The 15,513-nt window shown below is 41.3% G+C and overlaps 1 protein-coding gene and 1 long non-coding RNA gene across 2 annotated transcripts; one reads left to right on the forward strand and one right to left on the reverse strand.

Annotated features, from left to right (window-relative positions):
- The first annotated feature begins 973 nt into the window (after positions 1–973).
- On the forward strand, positions 974–3,080 carry LOC115165156 (uncharacterized). The gene is made up of 2 exons (XR_003870081.1): positions 974–1,377; positions 2,889–3,080. It is a non-coding gene; the product is annotated as an uncharacterized LOC115165156 (long non-coding RNA).
- A 5,393-nt stretch (positions 3,081–8,473) lies between these two features.
- Positions 8,474–15,016, reverse strand: LOC115165129 (trichohyalin-like). Its single transcript, XM_029718171.1, has 9 exons — positions 15,007–15,016; positions 13,985–13,990; positions 13,404–13,478; positions 12,475–13,139; positions 12,084–12,264; positions 11,830–11,898; positions 11,629–11,703; positions 10,443–10,520; positions 8,474–10,349 (listed from the first exon to the last, which is right to left on the reverse strand). The coding sequence occupies exons 4-9, from the start codon at positions 13,129–13,131 to the stop codon at positions 9,016–9,018; spliced, it is 2,394 nt and encodes a 797-aa protein (XP_029574031.1). The 5' UTR covers positions 13,132–13,139; positions 13,404–13,478; positions 13,985–13,990; positions 15,007–15,016; the 3' UTR covers positions 8,474–9,015.
- Positions 15,017–15,513: the final 497 nt, after the last annotated feature.

Raw genomic sequence — 15,513 nt, forward strand, 5'->3', positions numbered from 1 at the left:
AATCCCGGCCGGACGTATTTTTTAGGTCCAAAAAGATGTCCGGGAAAAAGAGGACATATGGTCACCCTAAGTTAGTAGTATTAGTAGTGTAATACCCTTGTTTGAACTAGGTATTGAGTTTGTTCTTGTTAAAACCAAGTAGTGAGTTTATAATTAATTGGTATTATATTTAAAAGGGGATTGAATTGCTCCTAAATTGTAATGTTGTTAATGCATTTCTTTTTGAATAAATATTGATTTAATGTATAAGTGAATAGTTTGGTTTACTTTTAAATGTAAGTTTTGACCAATAGGGTCGCTCGTTAAGCTGTGGCCAATGGGAGAGTTGACCTGCTTAACGGCAGGCCTGAGGGGAAAAGAGAGGGAGAGAGACGTTGGGAGAACGGATGGATTTTTACATTACGACCGTTGGTGAAGAAAAATGATGAAAGAAGACGACAAAACTAGAACAAAACACATACCTACTAAGACATGAAGGGAAATACCCATTTTATTTTATAAGAGTTGTTATAATTTTGTTAAGACTTACTAAAGACTGAAGCGACCGTCTCATCGTGGAGGTATTTGCTAGCCTTGAGGTTAGCCTAGCATCGTGTGACACCGAGAGAGAATCGCTTGGGAAAGCTGAACGAGTTCATGTTGCCATGGGGATATTGGTTACTGCTAACGCTTCGAACACACTGACTGAGTCGTTGCGTTTCGATACACCAGAAGTACATTCATTTCCAATGGAACGCTGCGTTTGCCTTGCAGCATTGCGTTGCAGAGGCAGTTGCAGTGCGTTCTGTGTGGTCGAACGTATGCGTCAAATTGTATGCGTAGACTTGACAGAAAGTAGAAAATGTGAATGTTGAATTTTTGTTGCACACATCCAGTAAAAAAAGTGGGATTACATAATAAAAACAGTTTGACTGGAGAATTTCTTTACATTTTTTATTTATTTATTTGGCAAGTATATTATTTATTCGATGACATCCACAAATGAATTGTGAGCGCCTATAATATAATTTCCCTCCAAAATGCAGCTTTGGAGCGAAATGCATAATAAATAGTCAAGGTGGCAGAGTCGGCTCTTTCAACAATGAGACCAACATTGAGGAAGGTGGTCTTGATCGCGCTGTTGGGCCGGGACCAGCCCCGCTGAAAGCGCAGAACTGTGTGGGTCCAGAGATGGTTAAAGTCCCGAAAGCAGGCAGGGGAGTTACACCGTCTCATTCAAGAGCTTCGACTGTTTGGAGAGGAATTCCCAAGTTACTTTCGTCTGGACCAAAGCCAGTTCGATCACCTGCTCCAGATGGTTGGAGCCAGGATCGCCCGGATGGATACCAACTACCGGGAGTCCATCAGCCCAGTTGAACGCCTGGCGATTTGTCTCCGGTAAGATACATTCTAGTACATTTTTAAAGCCTTTGATACCATAATTGATTGATATTTGATACATTGTTTTTATGTGAAACCTAGCTAGCTAAAGGGCTCTCTACTTAATAGTCCCTATTTGACATCAGATGTACTTTTACAGAATGTTCATTAGGACTATAACTTTTCCCAAAGTTGGTTTATAATCATTTTTTAATTATGCAATGTTACCAAATGAAAAGAAAATTGGGGTGCCTTCTGCTCTGATGAAGGTAGGCTAGTCTTCTCCAGGACCCCTTGTTGTTCAAGACAGTTACAGTCATTCATTACATTCTTATTGGACTCACATACACTCTTAGAGAAAAAGGTTCCAAAACGGTGTTTCTGCTTTCCCCATAGGAGAACCATTTTTGGTTCCAGGTAGAACCCTTTGGGGAAAACGTTATACATGGAACCCAATAGGGTTCTACTTGGAAACAAAAAGGGATCTCCTGTGGGGAAAGCCAGAGAACCATTTGAAGTAGATAGTACCATTCTTTCTAAGAGTAGAGTTGGCCTGGGCTATAGTTTAATGATATAGTCATAGACTGAATTGTACTGTTTCAAGGCATTGTTAATGATGGTTGATGAGTATTACAATATAATTTGTAGAGCATAATAAACAGTAATGAGGTAGATATATGAGTAGATAGAATATGTGGGTGGAATTGAAGTTACACACAATATTGATCATTATTTTGAATTATATTTCAGATTCTTGGCGACAGGGGACTCCTACAGGACCATCGGATTCAGCTTCCGAGTTGGACAGTCCACGGTGGCAGGCATTGTCCCCTCTGTGGCACAAGCCATTTGGGACTGTCTGGTTGGTGAATACATGCCTGTCCCCAAGGAGGAAGACTGGAGGGCCATCGCTGCCGAGTTCCTGGAGAGGTGGAATCTCCCCAACTGTCTTGGCTCCATTGACGGGAAACATGTAGTAATTCAGGCTCCACCGTGCTCAGGTTCGCAATTCTACAACTGCAAGGGTCCATATTCAGTTGTACTCTTGGCTGTTGTAGATGCCATCTACTGTTTCCGTGTTGTCGATGTTGGTGCTTACGGCAAGGGAAGTGATGGCGGGACCCTCCGGGACTCTGCCTTCGGCAAGGCACTTCAGGATGGCACCCTGGAGATTCCACCACCTGCATCACTCCCTGGGGCTGAAGACCTGGGACCTGTTCCCCACGTCTTCGTCGGCGATGAGGCCTTCCCTTTTAAGACCCAACCTCATGAGGCCCTACGCTGGACCCCAGCTGCCATTGCCAAAGCCTGTAAGGATCTTTAACAAACGACTGTCCAGGGCAAGGTTAGTTGTTGAATGCGCCTTTGGGATTCTGTCAGCCCGGTGGAGAATGTATCGGAGAGTGCTTGGTCTCAGCCCCTCAAATGTCGATGCCTGCGTGAAGGCCACGTGTTCTCCACATTCCAGGAGCCGCTCCGGATGGAGATGGGCACGCCAAATGGTCACCTACCTGATGTCACCAGGGCAGGTGCCAACAACGCCCCCAGACAGGCACTCCAGGTGAGGGAGAAGCTGACCACCTACTTCTCATCGCCAGCAGGTGAAGTTCCATGGCAGTATGCCGTGGAGTGAAACAGCTCTTTGAAGAGCCCAATAACACAAAGGTTATTTTAAGAACCATCCACCGTTGTCCATAAAATATAATTTTTTCCCCAGATTACTTTATGTATCATTGTCTCTCTTCATTTGGAAGCTATATTTAAGTGACATTTGGGAGTAAAAACCACACCTTAAAACCCCTTCCCTCTCTCATTAACGTCAGTATTATACACACCTGGCATGGTACATCAGGTGAGCAGGAGCACTAATTAAGGTTATACGACATACAGTTAGTATGATAACTAAGGGAAAGGGTAACCTAGGGTCCATACAAATAGTACAGTTTACCACCATGTTCACTGGCCTGACAAAATACAGGTGGGAAAAAAATGAATTAGGAAGAGAATGTTTTTACTTTCATCTTGTCTTAGATCTGCGAAGGTGTAGGGAAGAAATGAGCAGATTAAGTCTAAATAAGATATTAATAAACAACTGAAACAACTGACTATGAAAACATAATTTAATAAGTATTCAAGTACAGGAAAGAACATGACAGGTATGTGTGTTGTAAACATTTTGTAAAAAAAATACAACTATTGAAAGAGGTGTGTGTGCGTGTAAACATTTAAAAAAGAGCATCTGTGAATTCTTCGGTGTATGAGTTTCAATTCTGTCAATTCAGAAATCTATGTAACACTAATAATGAATGCTATCCCGAGACTATAAACAAATGACTATGAATTGACTGAATTTAAACGGAACGGACGTGTGTGAAAAGAAAGGTACAATGAGGGAGGTGAAAAACAACAACCAGACAACTCCTCTCCTCTTCCTGTCCTTCCTGTGAGCTGGTCGGCTAAATGGACTCCATCTCTGGAAGGGAAGAGAAAAACAACATATACAAGCTTAACATAAAAGGTGAGATATGTTAACTAAATACTGCTTGTATAGTGTAGTTAGAGGCATAAATATTGGAACAGTGCAGTAAAGTTGGTATTACTTGCTGTTTACTCATGGAATTTGTATTTCAGAGATAAAGATGAATATGACAGGGAAATATTTAGACAGTAAACTGTTGTTTTGGGATGTTTTCTAACCTAGAAACAACAGCTGTCCATTTGCCTCATATTAATACTTTGATCTGAAATACAAATTAGCCGACATGACTATACTGTAAAAATGACCTACTTTACTTCACTGTCGCAACACTTATGACACTACCTGTGATGTGGAGAAGAAAAAAAACGTACCATTGATCTCGGCTTCGAAAAGCAGCTGATACATTTGAACTTTGACAGCTGCTTTTCTTTGCTGAGGCAGCCTCTTCAGGGTTGGCACCAGGCTCATGGCAAAGAGGGTCTCTTCATCCTCCTTCCTGTGAGCATCAGGTTGGGCTGCATCCCTCTCGACGGCTTGGAGGAGCCTCTGCTAAAATAAGTTGAGTATCTGGGGTCTGGTAACTCCGATGACGCCTGGTGGGATATTGTTCCTCTTCGTTTCTCTCTCTCTTTGTCTCCACGGCCACATCCTGTTCAACGAGGTCCACAGTGGTCACTTCCGTGAGGGTCATAATAATCTCAGGTGGTCCTAGATCCAGAGGTGCTTTCTCCATTTCATCATCTTCCATGGCTGCACCGGTGGTGGTCATACTTGTGGATGATGTAGATGTTGTAGAGGGTCTTGCTGCACCACCGGTGGAGGCGATGGTCGCACTTGTAGGTGACATTGAGGGTGTTGACGCACCGGTGGCGACAACACTTGTGGATGATGTAGTAGAGGGTCTGGCTGTAAAATTGCCACTCGTTGCCCAAGGCACAATAAATGGATCCAGAAAAGAAAGAATGTAGCAGAAGCACCAAGGCTGCTGGCCTGAAGCTGCTGACCCAGACCTCTTCTTCTCTTTCTCTGCCCTTCTCTCTCTCTGATACCTGTCCCTGAGTCCTCTCCACTTCCTCCTACAGTCTTCTTCTACATAGACATGAACATGATAAGCCAAACCATTACCTAGCATAACTATAGTTATTAGATAGCTATCATGGACATGTCACCTACTGTACACATAGACACACACACGGTTATCTGACCAAATTATCAGGGGTACAGTAGTATCTACCATTTCTATTACTATTTATCTGACATACACACTCACTCTTTCAAACATGATTATTTGGTAAAGTTATCAAGGGTAGTAACTAGCATAATTTATTTGACAATTTCTTTCACACACACACACACACCTCATTGGCTAGGTTAGCAAGCTAGGTTAGCTAGCTAGCTAACTAGCCACATCTAGCACATGCTCACTACTAAACTGACCTGGCAATCCTACTATCGTGGACACTTGTCTCCAAGCAGCATTTTTTGTGTTTATGTCCCTGTAGCTGTCAGCAGTTGTGTCAAAAAGACACGGTTTTGAGGATACTGCGAAAATGATTCTCTCCTCTATGTGTCCAACCGCATGCGACCATCTGCAAAAAGGTACCTGCATCAGTATCGTTGCCTAGCTGCGCAAAATGTTACGTAGCAGTGATGCAACGACGCAGTCGGTGTGTTCGAAGCGTAAGGAGTACTGTCTGCATTGGTAGCTGTGCTGCTGTGGACTTTGTGAGGAAACCTGCATGGAACTGCCATACTTCACTGAGGGAATATCTACTAAGTAGTGAGTAACTACAACGGTGAGGTGCTTCTGGACTTTATGTGTGTCGTCGGTTTTATTTGAGCTCCAACGCGCGCCAACGGGTTAATTAATCAAACTTGAATTAATTTGGAAACGGGTTGTGCACAACTTCATTGGGGTTTATTATTTTATTTATTTATTTTGATGTTGTGCTATGAAAATGTAATAATACACATATTGAACCTTATGTATGTTGTCTTGGTGGAGTCATTTATTGTTTCAATTTAATTTAATGCATGGGATAGTTTATCCTGATATAATAACAGAAACCTATAATCATTTCATCTGAAGTTAATACCCTATTGTCATAACCCTAGATAGTTTACAATAGGATATCTTATTGGAGATGTCCTTCTCACCTAACATCCCATGCTGTTGAGATACTCTACATAAATTAATATTGTGAGAGTCATATTCCAGCCTGGTGAGAGGGTTACAGTAGTTAGTAGTAGCAGTAGTAGTAGTTGTAGTTTAGAGGTCGACCGATTATGATTTCAACGCTGATACCGATTATTGGAGGACTCTGTCACGGCCCCTCGGCAGTGCAGGGGCAGTTCCTCCTGCAGGCAGAGGAGGGTCGTTAGTGATTGGAGCCACCTGGGCTCAGGGTATTAAACTGCTTCACTAACCTCTCTCTCTCTCTCTCTCTCTCGCTCTCTGCTCCTCCAGGTATGATCCTGTTTTGTTTGTTCCTTTGTAGTTTTACATAGTTTCCACTCAGTCATATTCACGCACACAGATTCACGCATCCCTGCACTTTACATCCACCCTACATTATGACATTTCCACACCTCATTCCTTTTTCTTTGTTTAAAGTTAATAGTTTCTGGTTCATAATAAAGAACCTTTTTGATTGGCCTATACCTGTTGTTCGTGTCCCCTCATTTTTGCCTCAGGCTATGAGCCGGCCTGTGACAACCCAAAAAAGCCGATACCGATTAATCTGCCGATTTTTTTTAAATTATTTGTTTGTAATGATAATTACAACAATACTGAATGAACACTTATTTTAACTTAATATAATACATAAATACTAACAATTTAGCTTCAAATTAATAATGAAACATGTTCAATTTGGTTTAAATAATGCAAAAACAAAGTGTTGGAGAAGAAAGTAAAAGTGCAGTATGTGCCATGTAAAAAAGCTAACGTTTAAGTTCCTTGCTCAGAACATGAGAACATATGAAAGCTGGTGGTTCCTTTTAACATGAGTCTTCAATATTCCCAGGTAAGAAGTTTTAGGTTGTAGGAATTATAGGACTATTTCTCTCTATACCATTTGTATTTCATATACCTTTGACTATTAGATGTTCTTATAGGCACTTTAGTATTGCCAGTGTAACAGTATAGCTTCTGTCCCTCTCCTCGCTCCTACCTGGGCTCAAACTAGGAACACATCGACAACAGCCACCCTCGAAGCAGCGTTACCCATGTAGAGCAAGGGGAACAACTACTCCAAGTCTCAGAGCGAGTGACGTTTGAAACGCTATTAGTGCGCACCCGGCTAACTAGCTAGCCATTTCACATCGGTTACACCAGCCTAATCTTGGGAGTTGAGAGGCTTCAAGTCATAAACAGCGCAATGCTTGAAGAGTTGCGAAGAGCTGCTGGCAAAATGCACAACAGTGCTGTTTGAATGAATGCTTACGAGCCTGCTGGTGCCTACCACCGCTCAGTCAGACTGCTCTATCAAATATCAAATCATAGACTTAATTATAATATAATAAACACACAGAAATACGAGCCTTAGGTCATTAATATGGTCGAATCCGGAAACTATTATCTTGAAAACAAAACGTTTATTTTTTTCAGTGATTTTCCTAGTTTTCTCAGGGATTCAAACTAGCGACGTTTGGGTTACTGGCCCAATGCTCTTAAGAGCTAGGCTACCTGCCAAACATGTCTGACTCATGGGAAAATACAGTGCCTCTAATTTATTCTATATATTTAGTCATAGCAGATCCTTTTCTTTCTTCATATTTTGTTATTTCAGGGGGAATTGGCCATGTATAGACCCATAAACTGAATTAGTATAATAATTGAACTGAAATTTAATGTTATTAGGTTTGTTTAGTGTCTCTTGCACAATGGTAGACCTGGTTAGTATGAATGTTGAGGCTTGGACACTGGGGTAGACCTGTTTTATATGAGGATGCCCATGGATTTCCCTGGTTTATAATGGGGTGTAGAGATACACAAGGTTCATACAGGTAATGGGGCTGGATGGACGTCTATTGCCCATTCAAATCCTTTCTGGCAACAACGTTTGTGGTATAAAAAAGAGATGGGGGCTGGGGCACATGTTTTATACCACTGTAATATTAGTTTATCTATGAAATGATTAGTGTATACAGGTCAGATGTCACAGGACTAAAACATGCTGATAACAGGGTTGGGGTGTGCAGCGAATAGCTGGATATAGGTTACTGTTATCTAACGGGTGGCATCCCTAAGTCTTTTTTTATCTGCAAATTGGTGGCCAAAAATACCGATTACCGATGGTTATGAAAACTTGAAATCGGCCCTAATTAATCGGCCATTCCGATTAATCGGTCGACCTCTATTGTAGTTGGTAGTAGTTGGTAGTAGTAGTAGTGGTGGTAGTAGTAGCAGTAGTTGTAGTTAGTAGTGGTAGTAGTAGTACTGTAGTAGTTGTAAGTAGCAGCAGTAGTAGTAGCAGTAGTAGTAGTAGTAGTAATATCAGGTAAAGAGAGAGACTAGCTCAGTGCTCAGTGTTGACAGCTCAGTGTTGACAGCTCAGTGTTGACAGCTCAGTGTTGACAGCTCAGCTCTGTACTGTAGAGAATCATCCAAGACAAACAATGTCCAAACACTGATGGCTTACAAAGTTCCATTTCTTTATTTCAACAATATCAGTCTCATGTGGTATCAGAGTTCCATTGGGATAGATTGTAACTCAATATTAGGAAGGTGTTCTTAATGTTTTGTGCACTCAGTGTATATTTAAAGTTTCAACATGAAACAAACAATATGATTGATTAAGAACAGGAAGTAGTGTGTGGTAAATACAGTATGGTTCTCTCTGGTCAATAGTAGACCTCCTCAAACACTGAGTAAAAGTCTCACTCAGATCTTTAGAGTTCTCAGGCTCTGACTCCGTCCGCTGACCTCCTGACCCCCCACAACCCTCTCCATTCTAAAAGGCAGCAGTGCAAAGGTCAATAATCTACGTTGGTTTGGAATTCTGTCTCATCAAGATCTTTACAGACCTCCCTCCCCTCCTTCTCTAGACACTGTAGACTGGACCAGACATTATTCTGACCTGTTTTCCCCATGACCACCATAATCCATGGTCACTCACCACGGTACAGTGGACAGTAGACCTGGTCTGGTTCTACACATAGACGGTGATGGTGAATCATATGAGATTGTGAAGAAGCCAACTTGATGAGTTTCTCCTGACCCAGCCCAACAACCCTATCAATGCCCTCTGTCCTCTCCCCTCTCGTTCCAGTCTCTTCTGCAACACTGAGTGAGCTTCCCTGACTTCTTTCAAATTCTGTCTTAGTCTCTCCATGTCTCCATCCTTCTTGTTAATCTGTCTATTCTTCTCCTCCATCTGTCTGCTGAACTCTCTCTGCATCTTTGTCTGTGAGATCATCACGTTCCTCTGTAACTCAGGTAGGACTATCTTCATCAGGTTTCTCTCTGCTTCAACTCTGGCCTCTCCTTCATAGTTCTCCATCATCTCCTCTATCTCCTGTCTGTGTCTCTCCTCCATCTCCCTCCTCTCATTCTCTCTCTTCTCTCTAAATCTCTCCAGCTTTCTCTCTATCTCTTCCCTCCTATCAGACTCCCTCTTCAGCTCCCTCTCCAGCTCTCTTTTCTTCTCCTCATCCCTCTCTTCTTTCACCTGTCTCTCCAGTTCACTGGTTCTTTCACTGAGTGTTCTGATATCTCCCTCATGTTCCTGGATCACTCCCTCTATCTTTATCAGAGAGTCCTTTAACTCCTTCTCAAGTCTCTCTCTCAAGTCTCTCTCCTCCCTCTCTTTCCTCTCTCCTCTCTCTCTCTGGATCTTTCCCTCCATCTCTCTAACCTGGTAATCCGCCTCCTGGTAGGTCTGACTGCTGTAGAATCTCTCTCTGTTTCCTGCCACCATCTCCTCTACCTGACCCAGCAGCTCTGATACCTGAGTGCCATGGGCCCTGTCCTTAATGTTGAGGACGTGATACCTGCTCCCACTTTTCTCTACAAGCTGCTGGAGGTCCTGACTTCCTGCTTGGAGAAACTCCTCAATGCTCTGCTCTTTCAGGCCATCATCATGGGTGAATAGAATCACAGTGTGTCCCCAAAAACCCTCCCCAAACATCTCCTCTATTCTCTCCAGCACCCCTCTCTCCTCCCCCTTAGAGGGCTCCACTGGTATGACCAGGAGGAAGGCGTGGGGTCCCGGGGCAGACAGACGGACACAGAGCCCCACATCCTGTCTCATCTCCTCCAGAGAGAGTCCAGGACAGAACCAGTCTGGAGTGTCCACCAGCACCAGCCGTCTCCCACACACGTCCCCCTCTCTCCTCTTACTCCTCTGGGTCACTGCAGAGGGGCTGGCCTGGGCCCCAAACTCCTCTCTGCCCAGGATGGTGTTTCCTGCTGCACTCCTCCCAGCCCCAGTCCTCCCCAGCAGCACCAGTCTCAGCTCAGACACACTGGGAGACACTGGGGAGTCTGGACTGCTGCTCTCTCCTCCCACTGAAACACAACACACAGCACTGATCAACACTCTGACTCTCTGGAGGATGTACAACAGTGTCAAATATAATATAATCTACATCCATAACTCACTATGTGGAGGAATAAACTCCATGCTGTTTCTCCTCCTCAGTGGAAGTGTGGGGTCTGTATCTGAGGTCTCTCCTCCCACTGTAACACAACATAGAGAACTGGTCAACATACTGACTCATCAGAGACACATTTAAAACATAGTATAAACAAACTACAAATACATTACACATCATAGTGAAATATAGATTATTGGAGAAAATAGAGAATATCAAGATTGATGACAGTTTGAGACAACATGTATAACTCACTAAGTGAAGGATGGTCCACTATAGACTAGAAACAGTAGGAGATAACAGGACAATATTGATAACTCACTAAGTGGAGGATGGTCCACTATAGACTAGAAACAGTAGGAGACAACAGGACAATATTGATAACTCACTAAGTGAAGGATGGTTCACTATAGACTAGAAACAGTAGGAGATAACAGGACAATAATGATAACTCACTAAGTGAAGGATGGTCCACTATAGACTAGAAACAGTAGGAGATAACAGGACAATATTGATAACTCACTAAGTGGAGGATGGTCCACTATAGACTAGAAACAGTAGGAGATAACAGGACAATATTGATAACTCACTAAGTGAAGGATGGTCCACTATAGACTAGAAACAGTAGGAGATAACAGGACAATATTGATAACTCACTAAGTGAAGGATGGTCCACTATAGACTAGAAACAGTAGGAGATAACAGGACAATATTGTTAACTCACTAAGTGGAGGATGGTCCACTATAGACTAGAAACAGTAGGAGATAACAGGACAATATTGATAACTCACTAAGTGAAGGATGGTCCACTATAGACTAGAAACAGTAGGAGATAACAGGACAATATTGATAACTCACTAAGTGGAGGATGGTCCACTATAGACTAGAAACAGTAGGAGATAACAGGACAATATTGATAACTCACTAAGTGGAGGATGGTCCACTATAGACTAGAAACAGTAGGAGATAACAGTACAATATTGATAACTCACTAAGTGAAGGATGGTCCACTATAGACTAGAAACAGTAGGAGATAACAGGACAATATTGATAACTCACTAAGTGGAGGATGGTCCACTATAGACTAGAAACAGTAGGAGATAACAGGACAATATTGATAACTCACTAAGTGGAGGATGGTCCACTATAGACTAGAAACAGTAGGAGATAACAGGACAATATTGATAACTCACTATATGGAGGATGGTCCATGCTGTCTCTCCTCCTGACTGGGAGTATGGAACCTGTATCTGACGTCTCTCCATGTTCTAAAATAATAGAACAACCATTTAGAATGGGAACATTTACCTCAGTGACACATGAAGGCACATAGACCTACTGAAGGGGAGTTCTGGGTTTCTATTGAAATGTTAAGTATCACATATCTCACTCACCAGTCATCTGGGCTGAGATCTCTCTTCTCAGTCTCTCTACCTCAGTCTTCACATCACATATCTGTTGAGCTGAAATAACAAAGGAGGACTAGGATCTGAATTCTGTGTTAAAGACTTTAGACAGAAATATGATGCAGAGGGAAAGTATGAAGTGATGGACAACAATATTCACAACTCAGTGGAGAGTCGACAATAACCTGAGAATTGAGGAAAGTACAGAAGACTAAATGTATTAATGGTGTGAATAATCTCACCCAGTTCAGCATTTTCATTGTTGACATCCTCCACCTGTTTGTCTCTTTCCTTTAACTGCTTCTCTCTCTCCTCTAGAAGGTTCTCTTTCTCTTCTACTTCCTGCCTCCTCTCTTTTAGTACATTATCTTTTCCCTCCAGTAGTTTGTCTCTCTCTTCCAGTTGTTTGTCTCTCTCTTCCAGCTGTTTGTCTCTCTCTTCCAGTACTTTGTCTCTCTCTTCCAGCTGTTTGTCTCTCTCTTCCACTACTTTGTCTCTCTCTTCCAGTACTTTGTCTCTCTCTTCCAGCTGTTTGTCTCTCTCTTCCACTAGTTTGTCTCTCTCTTCCAGTACTTTGTCTCTCTCTTCCAGCTGTTTGTCTCTCTCTTCCACTAGTTTGTCTCTCTCTTCCACTAGTTTGTCCTTCTCCCCCAGTCTGTGGTTGCTGTCCTCTAGTTGAAGGTCTTTGTCCTGCAGTAGGACTCTGAAGTTCTCTACTTGGCTGTTCTTGTCCTGCAGGTTCTTTCTCAGTGCCTCTAGTTGAATGTCTCTTTCCTTTAGTTGCTTGTCTTTCTCTTTCAGTTGCTTGTCTTTCTCTTCTAGTTCCTGCTTCCTCTCTTTTAGTTCATTATCTTTTCCCTCCAGTACCTTGTCTCTCTCTTCCAGTAGTTTGTCTCTCTCTTCCAGCTGTTTGTCTCTCTCTTCCAGCTGTTTGTCTCTCTCTTCCAGTAGTCTGTCCTTCTCTCCCAGTCTGTGGTTGCTGTCCTCTAGTTGAAGGTATTTTTCCTGCAGTAGGACTCTGAAGTTCTCTACTTGGCTGTTCTTGTCCTGCAGGTTCTTTCTCAGTGCCTCTAGTTGAATGTCTCTCTCCTTTAGTTGCTTGTCTTTCTCTTCCAGTTGGTTTTCTTTCTCTTCTAATAGTTTCTCCCTCTGTCCCATTATCTGGTTCTTCTCCTCCAGGAGTCTCTCTTTATCTCTCACTTCCTGGTTCATATCATCCAGTTGTGTGTCTTTCTCCTCTAGTTGTTTCATCATCTCCTGTCTTAAAATCTCTTTTAATTCTTTTTCCATCTTCAACTCTGAGAGAGAGCAATTAACATATTTAGTTGGTTGTTTGAATAAGTAATATATTAATTCATACCTATAAATACATTATCATTTGATGGAGGTGGTACAATTATGTGTAATTATTTCCTACAGTCAACAGTTATCTGAGCTGAACCAATCATCAACTGGTCTATTGACTATTTGATACATTACAAATGAATTAGTCTGAAAAACTGAATGACATCACTCATGTTCCCTGATTCAATCCTCTCTCCTCCAGACTCTCTCATACTTACCAAGCTCACCAGCTGATGCCTCCCTCTTCAGCTTGTCCTCCTCGGTCTCATGTTGTAAATACCGTGAACCTGAGTCTATGGTGTAAAACAGAGAGGTGAGTTCTGTGTGGTAGACTACATCACTATATACAGAACAAACAGGACCAATCACATTTCTCCTGTCACTCAAGCCTCCCTCATGTAGGGACTGTGGGAACCAATGAGATCTGGTTAACTTCATAAATAATGTTATTTTGTTATTAGCCTATCTCTGATCAAATGATTATGTTCATTGTTAGTGATAACCAGCATTGGGCTCTATGGCAGATACAGGATATTGTGTCAGGAGGCAGGGTTCTATGGAATATACATTCAGTAGAATTTGAAGAACATCTGACATCATAATCCAACCTACCTTGAGAACATTTGGGGAGAGTATTGATAAATGTAAAGAAACTGATTTAATTTGTAGCCTTGAAGAAGACACACTGCTGTTCACAAGGCCTGTAGTTTTTATAGTATCAGATTAACACTCTGGTCTGTTCTTTGTCTTGTGTTATTGGTTGTCAATAAACAAAACAAACAAATAAGTAATTACTCACCTGATGCTGATCATCCATTATCCAAGATGGAGAGTCATGAATAATGATCATGTAAAACAGAATGCATTAGTTATTATTGTTCTTTGAATTTCTGTCTCATTACATAATTTAATGAAATACCATACATCATATTGGAATGACTGTTCATCACATTCATTACTAATGTACATCTAAGGAAAGGGATGTAAGCAGTGCTACTATTGGAACAGTCTAAACATCACAGAATGCTTCATACTAGGACATCAAACTGAACTCAAGCTGATTCTATTTTAATGTTAATGTGTGAAATGTTGAGCTATATGGCAGATATATTGTGAAATGTTGAGATATATGGCAGATATATTGCGGGAGGTTTATGGTATTGCTCCTGATCATCCATTATCCAAGATGGAGAGTCATGAATAATGATAATGTATAACAAAATGTATGAGTTATTACAGTTACATTCAATCCAATGTCAGTCACATTACATTATTCAATCAAATACCATACATCATATTGATATGACTGTTCATCACATTCATTACTAGTGTACATCTAGGGAAAGGGATGTAAGCAGTGCTACTATTGGAACAGTCTAAACATCACAGAATGCTTCATACTAGGACATCAAACTGAATTCAAGCTGATTCCATGTTCATTTTGGAGGTTGAAATGTTCATCTTTATGGCAGATATATTGTGGGAGGACTATGTGAAATATTGACCTCTATGGCAGATATATTGTAGGAGGGCTATGTGAATGTTGACCTCTATGGCAGATATATTGTGGGAGATCTATGATCTGAAAATTCTGGATAATTTGAAGAACGTCTATACATCTTAATCCAACCTACCTTGAGAACATTTGGGGAGAGTATTGATAAATGTAATGAAACTGATTTAATTTGTTGCCTTGAAGAAGACACACTGCTGTTCACAAGGCCTGTAGTTTTTATAGTATCAGATTAACACTCTGGTCTGTTCTTTGTCTTGTGTTATTGGTTGTCAATAAACAAAACAGACAAATAAGTAATTACTCACCTGGTCCTGATCATCCATTATCCAAGATGGAGAGTCATGAATAATGATCATGTAAAACAGAATGGATTAGTTATTATTGTCGATTGAATTTCTGTCTCATTACATAATTTAATGAAATACCATACATCATATTGGAATGACTGTTCATCACATTCATTACTAATGTACATCTAGGGAAAGGGATGTAGCAGCACTACTATGTGAGCAGTCTGAGAATGACTGAATGCTTCATAATAAGACATCAAGCTAAATTCAAGATTATTCTATTTTAATGTTGGTTTGTGAAATGTTGAGCTCTATGGCAGATATATTGTGGGAGGTTTATGGTATTGCTCCTGATCATCCATTATCCAAGATGGAGAGGAATGAATATTGATAATGTATAACAAAATGTATGAATTACTACAGCTACATTCAATCCAATTTCATTCACATTACATTATTCAATCAAATACCATACATCATATTGATATGACTGTTCATCACATTCATTACTAATGTACATCT

This window comes from Salmo trutta, chromosome 27, assembly GCF_901001165.1.
Source record: "Salmo trutta chromosome 27, fSalTru1.1, whole genome shotgun sequence".
In the NCBI taxonomy this organism is placed as follows: domain Eukaryota; kingdom Metazoa; phylum Chordata; class Actinopteri; order Salmoniformes; family Salmonidae; genus Salmo; species Salmo trutta.